The 17259-nt window shown below is 35.8% G+C and overlaps 1 protein-coding gene across 4 annotated transcripts in view; it reads right to left on the bottom strand.

Moving 5' to 3' along the window:
• LOC149580032 (Di-glucose binding protein with Leucine-rich repeat domain-containing protein) overlaps positions 1 to 17259 on the bottom strand; it is an 80165-nt gene that overhangs the window by 29898 nt on the left and 33008 nt on the right. For all 4 annotated transcript variants that reach the window (XM_089788572.1, XM_089788579.1, XM_089788597.1 and 1 more), the window contains exons 4-6: positions 7343 to 7414; positions 4635 to 4703; positions 3527 to 3595 (exon numbers count right to left, since the gene is read on the bottom strand). In XM_089788572.1, coding sequence (XP_089644698.1) covers positions 3527 to 3595; positions 4635 to 4703; positions 7343 to 7414 — 210 coding nt within the window. The remainder of the gene's footprint in view (positions 1 to 3526; positions 3596 to 4634; positions 4704 to 7342; positions 7415 to 17259) is intronic.

Raw genomic sequence — 17259 nt, 5'->3', positions numbered from 1 at the left:
CCACCCCATCCAAAATTTGTCTGCCAGCAACAAAACCACCTTGTTCTTCTGAGATAATAATGGGAAGCCACCTTTTCAGTCTCTCAGCAATCAACTTAGTAATAACTTTGTAAACCACATTACATAAGGCAATTGGTCTAAAAAACTCCAATTGATTAGCACCCTCTCTCTTAGGAATAAGAGTCAAGAATGTAGAGTTCAAAGCTCGAAGCATCTGCTTGCTAGCATAGGATTCTTTAACCACCTCCAACAAATCATGATTAATGATGTCCCAAAATTCCTGAAAGAATTCAACTAGAAAGCCATCAGGACCAGGAGCCTTCCCCTTAGGCATGCCAAAGACCACCTCCTCCAGCTCTTCCAAAGAGATAGGACGCATGAGATAATCATTCATTTCCTGAGTGATAAGGGAAGGAATATAGGACAAAATAAGATTTTCTTCATTATCAGCAGGAGGAGAGTCCTCAGAGAAGAGGGTAGAGAAGTACCAAATAGCCTCCTGGAACAAAGCTGGCAAGGAATTCAGTTGGATACCTTGAGAATTAACCAAAGAAGAGATAGTGCTCTGATTTCGGCGAGATTGCACTGTTTTATGGAAAAAGGCAATGTTTCAATCACCTTCCTGGAGCCAATCAACTCTAGCCTTTTGCTTCCAAAAAATTTCCTCTCGAAGTTCCCATTCTTCTAGAGCTCTAGAAGCAAGGGATTCAGCCTTGCCAAGATCCTCTGAGAAACCTCGATCTCTAATCTCCCTTGTGATGACATCAAGATCTTCTTGAGCAAGCCTCTTCATAAAGTGAAGGTTCCCAAAGCATTCCCTATTCCATATCTTGAGCTGCCTTTTAACATATTGAAGCCTTTTAGAAAATGAGAACATTGCAATACCATATGCAGGAGCACCATCTTTCCACCAACAAAAAACAAAATCATGAAGAGAGGAGTCACGAAGCCACATCAACTGGAACTTAAAAGGAGGATGCTTCGGAACATAAGCCCCTATAGCGGAAAATTTGATTGGCCAATGATCTGAACCCCTCCAATCAAGGATTTCTGAAGAGATAGTAAGGGTGCCGCTAACCCAGAAGCAAGAAACAAGAAATCTATCCAGACGTTCTGAGCTAGTAGCAACACCAGTCCTGCGATTATTCCAGGTATAGAGACCATTCGAAGGCTTAACATCAGAGAGATGCAAAAGAGATATGTGTTGCCGAAGAAGAGCAGAAGAAGGCCCCAATCTAGCCAAACCACCATGCTTCTCCTCCAGACTTAAAACTGAATTGAAGTCCCCTACTAACACCCAAGGATGATAAGGATGACAATTTCTAACATATTGAATATGTTCCCAAAGTTCCTCCTTTCCCACAAGATCAACAGGTGCATACACATTAGTAACCATGATTACCTCTCCTGAGTCTAGAGCAGAAGCTACCATAGAGAGAGTTGAGCGAGAAGACATCCAGCCAAGAGGAGAAATTTTTTGAGGATCCCAAAATATAGCTAAACCACCTGCACTGCCTGTTGCCCCAACACATTGGCATTGACCACGAGACCAAATACTAGAGGCATGTTGGACCATAGACTCCACAGAGAGCTTAGTCTCTTGGATACAAAAAACATCAGGACTATGATCAACCACCAAGTTATGAATAGCCTTTTGTCTAGGGATGCTATTCAACCCCCTCACATTCCATGAGAGAATAATCATCATTGGGTAGAATTGGGAAAATGAGAATCCAAAGGTTTCACTGAACCAGACTCAATCAATATATCTCCTGTGAGTTTAATCTTCTCTTGGTCTGTTTTGCGCCCACTCCTTAGAGGGGGAGTAGAAGAAGCTCGCTTAAAGGGTCGAGACATCAACCCCAAGGGGAGAGGAGATCCCTTGCCCTTACCTGATGGTAGCACATCCTTAACCAAGTCAGCTAAAACAACATCATTATCCTCCAATACTGTAGGAGTCACCAAAGCCTCTGTCACAGGAGCTACAGGGACCTCACAGTTCTGATATACTACAACTTGGGATGCCCCACAAGCATCATTAGGAACAGATCTCTCATCTAGGCAAACTGGATCAGAAGAGATAGGAGGAGGAATACCCTCCTCTAGAACCATACTATCCAGCACCTCAAAGCGGTTAAAACCTGAATCAGATAATCTTTCTTTCAAAGGCCTCTTTTGACCATGTCCCTTAGCTCGAGGGCGAACAGGGGTAAATCCATCCTTATCCTGCATTTGAGCCTTACCCTTACCTGTAGCATCTTGCGGATTCATCCCCTTGGTAGTATTAGCCATTTGAGATTGTCCTTTCCCTGTAGTATCTGCCAAACCACCAGCATTGCCAGCTGTAGAACCATCCACTCCTTTGAAACTCGAGTTACGGGGGCACTGACGCTGTAAATGACCATACTCATGACAAATCCGGCAACGGAAAGGGAGGGATTCATAATCTAACTGCTACACCCAAGAAGAATCCCCCATACAAATTATCAAAGAATCTGGTAATGGGTTATTCAAATTAATTTCAACACAAATTCTAGCATAAAAAATAACCTTTTTATCGAGGGATTGATGTGCGATCGCAGCCGGCTTCCCCAACAAAGCAGCAATTTGTCGAAGGATGTCTTCACACCAAAATTCCAAGGGAAGACGAGGCAAGCGAACCCAAACTGGAACTGTTGAAGGGAGATCCTCAGCAGAATTAAAACCTGAATGCCAAGGTTTGACAAATAACCCCACATGGTTGTAGAAATAAGGGCCTCCTTCAAAAACACGATCCCGATCAGACATGCAAGAGAATACAACAAAAAAATAACTATTCCTTGCCAACATAATCTCCATATCGCCTTCCACCTACCATGAGCGGCGGATCCATGCCTCAAGTGAACCATACCCCGTTATATAAAATAATTGAACAGGACAGCTAGTAATTTAATTATATCCCTCTCCCTCTGCATCTAGATCTCTCCTCCTGTCTCTCCCTTTCTCTCTCTCCATCCCTAATATCTAAGTAATTGTAATCCTTTAAACAAAACTTTTCATAATGTATTGCTTATATTAGTTCAGTTTCATGCATGGGGAATACAGATACAAAAATGACAACTGTCGAACCTTTATTGTAAGAACAAGGACTGTTGTCTACTCAAGAATGTAATAATAAGAACTTGAGAATTAGCTACATGCCTTAGTTCTTTTATGGAAGCTAAAGGTACACTGCAAATATTACAAGAGCACTTGGGTAATTAAATTGATCCAACACAGAAAGACTCGGAACTGGTTATGTTTTCTGCCAAGGAATGTGATCCAAAGCTTTCCTCCAAATTGTAACAGGTATCACTTTGTTTAAAAAAATGTGCTCATTCCCAGGTGGAAATTCTTCAAAAATAAGGAAAATATCAGATTCTTGACATTAGCCCCTTTTCAACTTGAATTTTCAATTGTGCTTCACTCAAAAAGTCAAAAGGAAGAAAAAAATCCCATTTCAAATTTTTTACTTTCAATGTAACATAAAGACATATCATGAACTTACACGAGCTGAAGCTGTGAAGAGCCTAGACTATTCGGAATCATGCCAATCAACAGATTGTTTGACAAATCCCTGAAATATTCACAACAGAAAAAGCCATGAATAACATATTAGGTAAACAAAAAGTAATCAAAAATTTTAGGGTCCAAATTGCGCAAACATTATTACTTAATTTCTCTTCAATTATGTGAAATGTGCCTACAACAAGAAAATAGCTACAAACAGTACAATCCAAGAAAGTTATAATTATTTGTCTTAACCTCTTTCTAAAGTCAAATGATCCTTAGGAATCTTCTATAAGAAGAATATTGTAACTGGCGCTGTCACACATAGAGTATTGAAAGAGAGAAACTAAAAAGGCAGTACATGTGCATAGTGCATGTAGACATATGTCTCTCTGCATGTATGTATGAAAAAATCACTCCAACACAATGCACTAAATAAAAAGGGTATGATTCTTTAATATGGAGTGAGCTCAATAAAGAAACGCATCATTTTAGGCTTTAAGCTTTATAATTCTTACCATGCATTTCCAAGTCAAAGGTGAGATGCCTGCTACTTCATCCCAAAAGCACCCATCGTTTGGAGATGCCTTTAATTTTGTTTCCATATCTTTTTTCTTTTAAAAACCTTTTTTGTGGCCTCTCTATTTCCAAACGTAGATTATTGAGCTAAAATGACACATATATTAAAAGAGTTTTCAAGGGAGAATTCTCTCTGATGTTTGAAGCTTGAATAGAATAGAAATATGAAATAGAAAATGATAATACGTGTGATAGCCTGTATTGTAATAACAGTATATCCATGGTATTTCTGTTCATAAAGCTGGTCATTTTGAACCATTTGAATGAGAAATTGTACAGTATTCACACAAGCCAATATTTTCTTGCTGAAAATAATAATCTTATTAAAAATCAAATGAGTTAATGGAGTTTGAGTTGGTGCTTCTTTTGATCAAGTGTTACCTTCATCCAAAAACACTATTGATCCATGCTGTTTGCCAACAACTTGTATCATGTTGATGGTGGTAGAAATTAAGTTTAAAGCTTTCCACAAACTTTTACCATCAAAACCACAGAACTAAGAAAGCATTAACTGCTTTGATACTTACACTTTTCTAAGAGATGCATGTCCAAGCCCCGATGGAATACTGCCTTTCAAACTGTTAGAGCTCAAGTTCCTGTAGATTCATTCAAAGACCAAAGTGGCATAAGAACTAAATTTCAAGAGTAGAATTCATCAATTATAATATCAGAATATATTAATCTAATCCTTTCTGATTTTTCAATAAAAACAAGAAGGAAATTTATTTGGCCTCCTAACTCAGTAGACAAATTATAAACATGATCATAATCCACAGAAAGATTGCCTAGGACAAATGAAGATTGCATCATAGAAACGAGGCATAGAAACATGACCAAGATTCGAATATGCAATCTAAAGTAATCAAGTAATAATAATGTTTGCACTATTTGGACCCGAAAAACTTGATTCAATCTTCGAAACATGACCAAGATTGCATCATAGAAAAGATTGCATAAACAGAAAGAATACCAGATTCCAATTTTCAATGTCCTTAGCTTGTGGTTATACAGGGTGTTTCTGTAAAGGTTTGGATTATACAACAGCCTGAAAGTGACCATTCATAGTTCAGGATGTTCAAGACCCTAGCATATAGCACGGTCTAAGTTTGTGACCTAGCAAAGATTTGCTTCTTGTTTCTAGGTCATTCTCAACCAAGATGGAGGATCCCCCATCTATGATTAAGGCATAACTAAGGCAAACATCAAATTATTAGAATTAGTGTATGGTTTGTCAATAAGTTTGACATCTGTTCCCTGTCATGTAGGTTACCTGTTCATATCTTTTAAGTTGCTTGGCTCCATAAAGAGAATCTTGAAAAATAGAAATCTAAATATTCCTCAAAAATTGATGCTAACGAATACTAATAAGTTCCTATGTATAAACATAAAGGGCTCCTTGTCATTGCCACCTTTTCTCCAAATACCGCTGCCACCTTCAAACAAATGAACAAAGATATGTAGACTACAGAAAATTAAGCAATTATGTTGCAAACAGAAATTTTCATAAGCAAATGCCCCATGGAAAAAATTGGTATAATACATTATAATATAAAACTTCTGGAAAGCCACAATTGAAGATTGTTCAAGTTATGATCATTGGACCTTTGAAGACATCTAAGTGGCACGGGTTTGTGATCTCATTGAGTAGAGTGAACAGAAACTGACACAACTTTAGAACATCATACTGGCTCAACAGAGGATAACATCATACAAAATCAGCAGCAATATGACCAAAATTTGAGGGAAGAGATTTGGTTTTCTTGAGGTTATATATTGACAAAAAAACATCTTAAAGGTAAAGGCTTAGAGAAGGACTCATATTTAAGGACTTTCAAATTACTGCAAATACTGAAATAGATTTAATGAATTCTAAGGTGTCCTGGGAGAACTGAAATTCGTAATAATACATTCAAAGTCTCCTTGACTAAGTAGGATAAAATGTCTAATCTTTAGATGTCTTGCTCCAGAAAACTCTAAACTAAGCCAAATTATGTAATACAGGTATCAAGCACCCACAGCAGACCACCAAAAGATGTGTTATAGTTCTGGCATTTTTTCCTCAGTGCACTGTCTTTGTGGAATTTCCTGGAGTAACCTGCAGAACCGTATAGCTGAGTACCCTACCACAAGTACTTAGTGTAAATCATGCTAGTGAATTGTGGATACTAAATTATAAGCCCTAGCTTATAATATTAAACCTAATTTGCATCTCAAAATAAAACAACTGCCATGCCCTCAACAAGCATGTTATATGCAAGTTGCAAGATAGAATGATTAAAAAACCAAGCAAAATCCTAAGGGATTTAGATATTTGAAATTGGAAAGGACTGCAGCAATTAAGCAAATAGGTTGAGAGTGCCTTAAGAAGGATGATCAGCTTTTAATTTGAGATGCTATCAAGGATTGATCCAGCCTTCTCATAGCAGCCAGAAGAAAATTTAAAAATGGATGAAATGTGGCAATTTTTCAAATCCTTCGGGGAGCATTTTGGGGCAAAAGGAGGCACAAAAGAGATAATAACGCCAATGGTAATGGATATCAAACCAAGCCATATATTGCATCCTACAAGTTTGAATACCATAAATATCTTCTGAACTGTGTTTCCTTAAATGATTAGACATCAGATCTTTTAGAGTCAGCTTGGTGGCATCCCAAAATGCAGGCAACAAACCTTGAGATCTGATATAACTTCAGAAGGCAATAGATTTCTGCAATGGTCTATGATCTGGCACTGGGTACTTCATTATAAAAATACGTACCAAATTCCAGTAACCTCTTTTCCATGGATATTCACAAGAGTGTTCTATTTCCTTGCTTGTAACCAATATGTGGAGTATTTTTACCATAGCAGTGAGAGCTAAACTGAGACCTTCCATCAAGTTATAAAAGTTGTGACTTTGGACTAGAATTTATATGGCTATTTGCTGGGACTCTGCTAAATTAAAATGTGACTAAAATAGTGTTCTGTCCTCAAACACATAAATGTACACCACACAGAACATTTTTAAAAACATCAAAAGGTGTAGCATCCAAAAGCATCAAATGTAAAGGGTGAGACCAAATTCATATTCCATGGATTGTATCTCTTTGGCTACAAGATGAGTCATTTGACAACAAGATCAAATCAGGCAATACAGTCCAGAGCTCATGCATGAGTATAGCTCAGGAAGAATAATGCAAGAATAAAAAACTGCAAGGTCTTCCCCAATTAGCAGGTGTCAAGTTGAATACTTACAAGCTTATCAAATTCGAGAGAGTGGTGATTTTCTCACTAATAAATCCCTTCAAACCTTGACTCCCAAGATCCCTGCCAATGAATGAAAAGTTTGGCCATTGTCAAAAAGTACATATCTTCATCAAGAAACCGACTATAAAATTAAGACATTGGCAAAAGAGCAAAAAGTATGTTGCATGCATGAAACTGAAAATAATAAATTCACATAGAAATTGATTAAAGAACAGTAGTCATAAGAATAGCTGAACTATGCAGTCAACAAAAACTCGCCAGACACAAAAAAATGGACTCCGCAAAAACTCGGGAACTTAAATCATAGTTTATGTTTCATTAGAAACAGTTTTTTTTGAAAAATTCAATGACAAGATTATTTAATGAGTCCATAAATGAGTACAAAGGTCTTTTCTATTAAATTTGATTTTGATTTGAATGTATATTGAGTACAAAATCACATCCTCATGTGGAATCCTGATATAATGGCTTTCTGAAAAACTGTTATGAATTTATGATGGTTGCCTTTGAACATTATGATGATTCATCACATTTCATAAATTGCATACTACAACAAAATTTTAAATCTTCCTCTTCCCTAGTCAAGTGAAAAATTTGGGAGAGGTACAAAGTTTCTATAAATCCCTTTAAACCTTGACTCCCAAGATCCCTGCCAGCGAATGAAAAGTTTGGTCATCATCAAAAACTACAAATCTCTATAAAATTAAGACATTAGCAATAGAACAAAAGGTATGTTGTATGCATGAAACTGAAAATAATAAACTCGTTGTAAGCCTCATTTACTGAGACCTTAGAATGATACAGTAAACAAGCCTGAATGTGTCTTTAATTTAAATTCTGTCATCAAGAAAGTGACAAGTCCTAAATAGACAAAAGTTTACATACAAAATTGCTAAGCTCATACAGACATTTGCCTGGTCTTCAGACTAAACATATAAAAACCCTGTTTCATAGAAATTGGTTAGACCACAGTAGTTGTAAGCATAGCTGAGCTACTCTGATTCAACAAAAACTCGTCAGACAAAAAAAATTGATTTGGCAAAAACACGGCAACTTAAATGCTAGCCTAAAATTCATTACAAACAGTTTGTTTTCACAATATTCAATGACAAGATGTATCTAATGAGTACAACGGTATTTTCTATTAAATTTGATTGATTTGAATGCATATTGAGTACAAAATCGCATCCTCAAGTGAGATCCCGATATAATGGTTAGCTGACAACTATTATGAATTTCTGATGATTGCCTTTGAACATCATGACAACTCATCATAATTCGTAAGTTGCATACTACATAATTTTACATCTGCCTCTTTCCTGGGCTACTGAAAATTTTGGGAGAGGTACAAAGTTTCTAATAATCACATTTGAATTTTTGATACTGGTGGTATGATATTTCATCACTGATCAATGATGTTATGATAGTGATAAAATTAGTTGTCTAAGTTCTTGATTCTGGTCTCCACTCCCAAGCCCTAATTGTAATCAAATTTTTTAAATGATAAGAGAACCTGATAACTACGAAGCGTTTGGGAGTGGAAACCTCAATGGGTTTGAAGGGAAGAGATGGCAAGCTGCACAAGGTGTTATATGTGAGAAAAAGCCAACAGTTGAGGGGTTGTGAGTGAGAAAAAAAAAAGTATTAGATAAAAAAATTATGCGTCTAGGCCTTTTTATTGCTGCAGCCGAGTTTTTGCTAGACTGGCTGAGTTATTTGCCAGTTTTGGCAGAAAAACTCACCATGTACTTGCTGAGTTTTTTATATCAAATGTACATAATAGTCATAATGACATTAGTTTCAGGCTTTCGCTTTCAGCAACTTATGTCATATATCAGGGGTAGCTCCAAAATGCTTGACCTTAAAAGAAAAGAAAATGAGCCTAAGTCTCAAGAAATTAATTTATCCACAACTCAACTATATTCTGTCATTGCTGAAAGAACTCTGCCATCATCCTTGCCTAATTAATTCTGTATGTTTTCTTGTACCACGATTCTTATTGAATCCTCAATTATTCCAAGGGCACCTACCATCTCTCACCCAGGTTAGTTGCTGCTGCAATGTGGTCTTTGAGTTGTTTGTGGGCATCACCTTGCAAGGTAATATTCTCTGCATCAGAACTACTATTATTAAATGATCACTCCTTCGTGCACTTTTTAAGGTTTACAATACTCACGGACTCCTATTATTTATACAAATCCCTTCCAAACAAATATTTCTCATGTATTCCTTTGTATTTATCTGATAAAAAAGTTTGCTCCATGGTTTCTGGTCAAAGTATTAAGAATGCTTTTCAAATATAGTGTTTAAGGGGGTTTGTTTTTCTTGTCATACTATATAAACTAGATAAATCAAGGATTTCATTTCATGTCTACGATATTATAGATTATACTGATAGTTACACATGTTAATCTTGCTGAAAACTATCAAGTACTTCCTTCTGAAGGGAAATGCTTTCTATGTTAACAGTGTTTGTTTTTTGACTCTTTAATGATTCAAATGAGAATTTTTTATATCTATACCAAGACACACAGTGTTCCACCAATCCTTAAGTTTTCTTTTAATATTTATTTTCATGACAAAATAATTATCAGGTTACTTTCTCTTTCATTTTCTTCACATTAATTAGAACAAATTTCTATGCAGCTTATGCAGGATGTAAGCATCACTCAAATTGCTCTGCCATCATATTCTGGAAATCTTATTTCCATTACTTACCTGGGGGCCTTTTTCTGAAGAATCCATTTGCCAAAGGTTCTTTCTATTGTATATTAGTACAAGCCATAAGAATTCAATAGTTTCCCCCTCATATCTTCCATGTACCATAGTGCATTTATTTTTAACTGCAATGCCCTTAACAAAGCTAAGCATATCCACGGGGAGGTTTTAAGTTTTGACTATATTCAGCTTCATATTGATTACAGTCCCATTTATCCTCTCCAACAGGTAGCAACAGATTTCTCAACTTGCCTTATGCTTCTTCTTCAAAGCTTTGGTATGATCATACTATAACTTCTCTGCAATCTAGAACAACTTAATATAACACAAAAAAAATAGAAAAGAAATTCAAAATGAGGTACAATCATACTGATTCATAGATGGATCTATTGGACTGGATTGGTTTCGATGGTGTGACATCTACCCTAGCCAATTTGCAGGTGAAATCACATAGGTTTCTCGCAAGCCCAGATTGATTGAAGATTGATAGTTTATAAAAGTTTGCAGGCAAAGATAAACTATTGATTCCTATAAATTTTGGGGTGATATTTCTTTTTAGTTTATTTCCAGGTGACATCCACAGGAAATAATTGCAACTTGGAACAGGACATCATATTGTAGAGATTTGCAGTTGAAAACAATCTCATATTACTGGTGTTAGAATTAAATCTTCCTGGGCAATGGTACTATTTGGTGTTTGGGTTGATTGAGTTTGTCATTGGTCCCCATTTGTGTAAGCTAGGTGTGGATCTTCGAGGAAAGGTGGGATTTAAATCCTTAACCTGCTTGTTGCATTCATTTTCATTGGGCATTGTCATTGAGCATTGCAAACTCCCTTATTTGCTGATCGCCAACAATTATGTGGGCATATGAGGGTTTGAACAGCAATACTGCAGGCTGCAATAGGTATGCAGGGTTGTCAAATAGCAGGGTGCAGCATTCTTTGTTGGAAAATTTGAGGTGGGTTTTGCATCAAGGTGGCATTATGCTAGCATGGAATGAGTGATTCTTGCTTCACAAACAACTAATTTTGATATTTACAAATCTGCTGACCTGAAAGTCAGAATCTAGGTTTTCTATGACTCAAAAATTGTGGACAGCAGTTTGAAACTTCAATCTATGATATTTATCAGTGCTGTGAATGAATGACAAGTGTTTGGAAAAATGATGAAATGGAAATACTATGCAAATGCGATCCAAACTATTCTCCAGTGAATGCATTCAAACTGTGTGACAGAATGACAATACAATAAAATTGTGAAATTTATAGTATTTTGGGTTCATAAAGTGTTTTGGATTATTACAAATGCAAGTTTGATCTGACTATAATGGTAAAGATATTACAGTGGTATCAGTGTTGTGCACCCTGCCAGCCTAAGGGATTATCAATGAAAAGATCATTTTTACATTGCTTCCAGAGAGTGACTAGCTTTTATACATATGAGTCTCAGCAGGAGATTGTTGGTTATTTTCAATGAGAAAGATGAAAAATCAGGAACCCATGACAAAATTTCCATGAGTCTTTGAAGACTATCACAAGAATCTACAACATTACTAGAGCATCAACAGATGCTGAAGGTTTATTTATCAGTTGGAAAGAAAGAAGGAACAAAAGAAAAGAGTTTCTCCATTGCAAGAAAGGATAAGGACAGCAAGAATGAACTCAAAAGAAGAAATATTTGCTTTTCATGCAAAAGAACCTGGTAGCCTAACTACCTATACAAGGACAAAGAAGTGAACTCGTTAGAGTAAGAGTCAGAAGTCACAAAAGAAGAGGCTGAAAAAGGTGAAGATCAAATAAGAAGATTATCAAATTACCATTCCAGACATTTCAATAGAGAAGAATGCAACTTTGAGCCTGCTAAAAATTTCAGTGCCTTCAAGCCATCAGTTTCAGAAAGTTTGCAAGAAAATACAGAAGGATAAATCTGATCATGAAGGTTATGTTGCTTCAGAAAATGGGGATGAAGCAGATTTTTTAGGAGCGTCTTGAAGTGAAGAGTGTTCGCCCTTCATGAATGTGCTGAGAATGAAGGATACTAATGATAATTCATATGAAGGTATGAATGTTTTTGATGACTAATTGATTGAGCATAGAGTTTTTCTATCTTCAATGCAGGAATTTGGCAAAGGCAATGATAGAGAGGTAGCTGACTTCGGAAATTATGCCAATGAAGAAGATTCAAAAATTTGGTTTTGTTGAGTGGATATTTTGCGATATTTTGCAACCGACAGTTTTGGGTAAAATTCAGTCGCAAAATACGATGACCAGCCACAGCACGTGAGATAGAGTCTCTCCTACCTTAAAGGAAAGGCTCCCCCTTCTCACCGTTTCTTGGATCAACTCAAGGTAAGTAAAAAGTTGACAGATTTTGTAAGGGGTGTTACCAATATTCTATCCTCTTAGCTTTCAAGAAAGAATCCATTTGATAAGTAGGAGATAATTTCCACAGTGAGTCAAATTGTGATATTGCTATCAGGATTTAATTGTGTAATTTTGAGTCAAACTCATTGACCCATATTTCATGAGTAGTGATTCAACATGAGTCCATCTCTCATGAGAATAAATGGAACACTTAGCACTCATTGGCTCTAGGTCATGCTCACAGGGGTGAAGCACTTACCACTTACCCACGAAGCAAGTAATGGGCAAGATGAAACCTCAAATTACACTTCTATCTAAAGTTGTAAACGGTGATACCGATAAACCAACACTAACTCAAATGCTAGCTAAAAGTGTACCAATTTGGCTCTAAGTCCTGTTTTAACCTATTCTATAAGAATAACCTCTACCATTGGGGCACAAAGGCTTCCAAAAGAGGGAATTCTAACTAATTTTCGTAAATTTGAGATGGTAATACAGGCTACAGTCAAAGCTCCTAGTCTATGTATTACCACAACCGCTCTTAGTCAAAGCTTCGACTCCGATTGCTTCTTAAATCACTATGCTCTATTATTGAACACACAATAATAACATGAATCAAAGACAATAAGCACAAATTACAATCAAAGCTTCTAATTTTCTCTATCACAATTGCTTCCAAACAAAGCTTCAAATCCAATTGTTTCTTTTATTCACTTTTCTCCCAAATTCATACCACACAATCAAAGTTATGCTTGCACAAATGTGGCAGAGCTTTCTTGCATACAATAAAAGATGATTTTTACAATGAGGAGGCACTCCTTTATATAGGCAAAGGAGTTGAGAAAAAAGTGGAGGAAAAAGTGGGAGCAACTCAACCAACTTTGACCAGATCTAACTAAAAGAGAAATTATTGGGTTACATGCAATTGCACTTGCAACTCGCATTACATGTAATTAGATATTCTCATGTAATACATCCTCTTCAACTACAAATATGAAAGAAGAAGAAGAAGAAGAAGAACGGAAGAGAATTGAAACAATCCTAGGGATTGTCTTGAAAGGCCTTTTACATGTTGATGCTATCCCAAATGATCACAAGATTGGGAGTTCCTGTATTTTGTGTCACTACATTCACCTTAATAACCATGGTCTTGCGTCTTTTGATAACCTCTTACTCTCTTTGATGAATTGTCCATTGTCATTTAAAATTTTGATGTGATCAAGCTTTTCTCGTTCAAGTTGTCGTGAATTCTCCTTTGTAGATTGGCACTTTGACACCTTGAAAACCTTCTTGACGATGTCCAGATGTAAACTTGAAATAATTTTCCATCAACACCTTTAACTCTTCTTTTTTTTCAAAGTAGAGTGCTTGGCGCATGGGAATGCATGCAAATGAGAACTTTTGACTTTTAAAAAATAACTTGGGCTTTCAAGATGTCATTGCACGAAAAATGGATTACATGTAAATGCAACATGTAATGAGGAATGGAAAGTGAGATTGTGAATGCAGATGAAGAATGAGCTTACATGTAAGTGCGGATGACAGATGAGATGAAATGTGTAATGACACGGGAAGTGAAATAATATGTATTTTCTCATGGAGGTGTAAGTGCATATGGAAGGAATGAATGTAATGTGCCTTGAGGCGAAGTGAGCTTTTATAGTCGTCTTTGAAGAAAGGTGAAGTCCAAGTACATGGGAATACATGCACGTGACATTTTTTGACCTTTCAAAATTGACTTTTAGTCAAAAATGGGTTTTCAAGATGCAATTACATGTAAAAAAAAATTCATGTAATCGTGTCATGCAATTGGATGCGTAAAATGAGATGACTGAAAATGGACATGGAAAATGAAATTACATGTACGTGTGGATGATGGATGGGAATACATGTAATCGCATGTGAAGAATGAGATGTGAAGTGTTGTGACATGAAAGATGAAAATGGAATGTGACGATGCTCTCGCATGAAATGGAAAGTGGAATGAAGTGAAACATGACCAAGTTCTTGGTAAAGAACTTGCAAACAAGCAAAACACAAAAGCAAGCACAAAACAAACACATGCCTTTGGTCTTAAATTTAAACATGTCAACAAGCAAGTTTCTTTCAAGTGTAAATTCGAATGTGGAATTTGGGGAAATTCCAAAAGTGTGAAAATGAGAGTTTTCATCATTTTTAAAGAAAAAATGCACTTTTCATGGCATACAATTTCAACAAGTGGCAATCATCAAGCAAAAACGTTATTAAATCAACAAAATAAGCACAAATTAAATAGCAAGAAAGAATATGTCCACTTAAATGAGGATTAAATGCCAAAACTGATGAAAAGAGAAGCTCCAAAGTTGAAAATTTCTTCAAAAACACTCGGACTCTTTCAAACTTTGTAATTTCGAATTGGAGAAGGCAGCAAAAAAGGCGTTTTTAATGGTAGATGCCAAAACGTGCCCTATCTTTGCTCTAAATCCCAACAAATTTGGTTGCACATGCTCTTGGGATGTTTTTGACCAAAAACGTGATTCTTCAAGGTGAGCAATCAAAACGTTTTGGCTTCCAATAGCCAAAACGTGTATCACAATGCAATGTAAACACCAAAAAATGCAAAATCGATTCCTCTTGGGGCAAACACTTGAGCCAAAAATGGTGTTATTTGAAGATTTTTCCAAAAACACACCCTTGGAAGGAGTTTGAAATAATGTTTTTTTAGCAAGATATATCCATTTTCATTGCTTGAAAACCCATGGATAGGCAAAAATGACCCCCTATTGGAGAAGATTTCGTGAAAAACCAGGAAGGAAATCTCCCACAATCTTCAAAAATGGGTTCTTGGAGCCTCTTTGCATGTGATTTCTTCAAAAACAGGTTTCTCAAGAGCAAGAACATTAACTTTCATGCAAAACGTACCTTTTTATGCCCATAACATGTTTTAAAATCTCCTCATAGTGCAAAACGCACCTTTTGGTGGTCATTACACATTTAAAAATATGCTTTTAGCTTGAAAACTCACCTTTTCATGGTCATTACACATTTTAAGTGAAAAATTCACATTTTTGGGTGCAATAGCATACATAAGTTATAAACTCACCTTTTTGATGTCATTGCACATTTCAAGTGAGTTTATACGCAATGGCATCAAAAAGGTCCACTTTTGATGACTTTTACATGCAAAGACATGAAAAATGTCCACTTTTGATGGATTTATACTTCTAAGTTGAATTTTATATGCATGTAAAAAGTCCACGTTTGATGGATTTTACATGTCTCACATATAAAATGGTCCACTTTTGATGACTTTAAGTGATTTAATTAGCACATGTCAATTTAATTTCAATAAAAATTACTTAAGTGGGTCATAAATTATATTTACATATCATATTAACAATATAACATGCAAATATCATTTAATAAGTAATATGTACTAGAGCATTTGATTTAAATATCAAAAAATAAATTGAAAAATATAGTTAATATAGTCACTTAAGTGAAAAATCAAAAAGTAAACTCAACTCAAAAATATAACATAAAGTGCACTATAGTTACTTTAAGTGAAAATTTAATTGATAAAGTAACTTAAAAACATAACATAAAGTGAATTTAAGTTACATATTTCAAAAAGTGAATGTCAAATTAAAAATATAACATGATATTTTTAATTTGTGTTGTTGCATCAAAAAGGTCCACTTTTTGGGCACTAAAATGGCCATATCTTTTGACTGACAACTCCGATTAAGCTCCAGGTTAGATCAAATCGAAGGAAAAACCAAAAGCAATGACTTGAGCAAAACCAAAAGACTAAAATCTAAGAAACACACACTCAAAAGAAAAGAAAATGACAATGAAGGCCTCAAAAATCGAGCATAGGCTCGACAAACAAAAAAACAAAAAAGACTTGATGAAAGCCTTCAGTTAAAGGGTCTATTATATCAATTGTTACTGATTGGTTGATCAATACTAACCAATTAAATAATAAACTAAACTCAAAAAAATGCGAAACTAATTTGAAAAAGTTTCGTACTATTACCTACACTTTGTGGTGACAAAATGCAGGACAACAGGTTCTCTAAACTTTAAAGAGCCAAGTCTCTTGGCTGAGATTGATCAAAGACCTACTGCATTGCAACATTAAGGAATCAATTGTTGGTCACTAAGGAAAAGGTCATTCAAACCTTAACTCCTTTGATAACAAGTACAAATTCATTAAGTATCTTCCTTGGACAGCTCAACTTGAAGAGAAACAAAAGGACTTAAAGGTTGAAGCCACTATATATCAAATCTACAAACAATCAAACGTGCTTCAGAGGTAACAAAAACAGATTTCCTGTATTTACTTTCCAATAGACAACATGCTATCTAGTTAGAAAAGAAGACTTCTAAAGGATTCGCAGAAAAGGAGAAATAAGTTGACAAGCTTAACCTTAAGTTAAATTTGCCTTACCTTTCTCTCTCCAAAGCAGAAAATCATTCACTTGTTTTAGCCACATTGAAGGAACAAGAATGTAATACTGTAATTCTGGAGGTCAAACAAATCATTGAGCTAGGAAGTGATGAAGAACTGCTTAGTGACTACAGCAGTTTGAATATTCAATGTGATGATAGCACTTGGGAAAAGAATCCTAAGTCCAATTCTGATGGACTTTACAAGCAGATTTTGCATGATAATTCATCTTCATTTTCAATGTAAAATTTATCTCTCGGAGATCTGATCTTTGAGACACCCGACCGATTTGATGAGAATGGTCAGATATGGAATCCATGTGATTGTCAAAGATTCTCGATGTTGCAAGTAGGTGAATTTCACATTAATGGCCTTGTGAGGTATGCTCAT

The sequence above is a fragment of the Cupressus sempervirens genome, chromosome 1, assembly GCF_028749045.1.
Source record: "Cupressus sempervirens isolate cs-2001-9-10 chromosome 1, ASM2874904v1, whole genome shotgun sequence".
NCBI lineage: Eukaryota > Viridiplantae > Streptophyta > Pinopsida > Cupressales > Cupressaceae > Cupressus > Cupressus sempervirens.
This window is presented reverse-complemented; position numbering and strand designations above follow the sequence as displayed.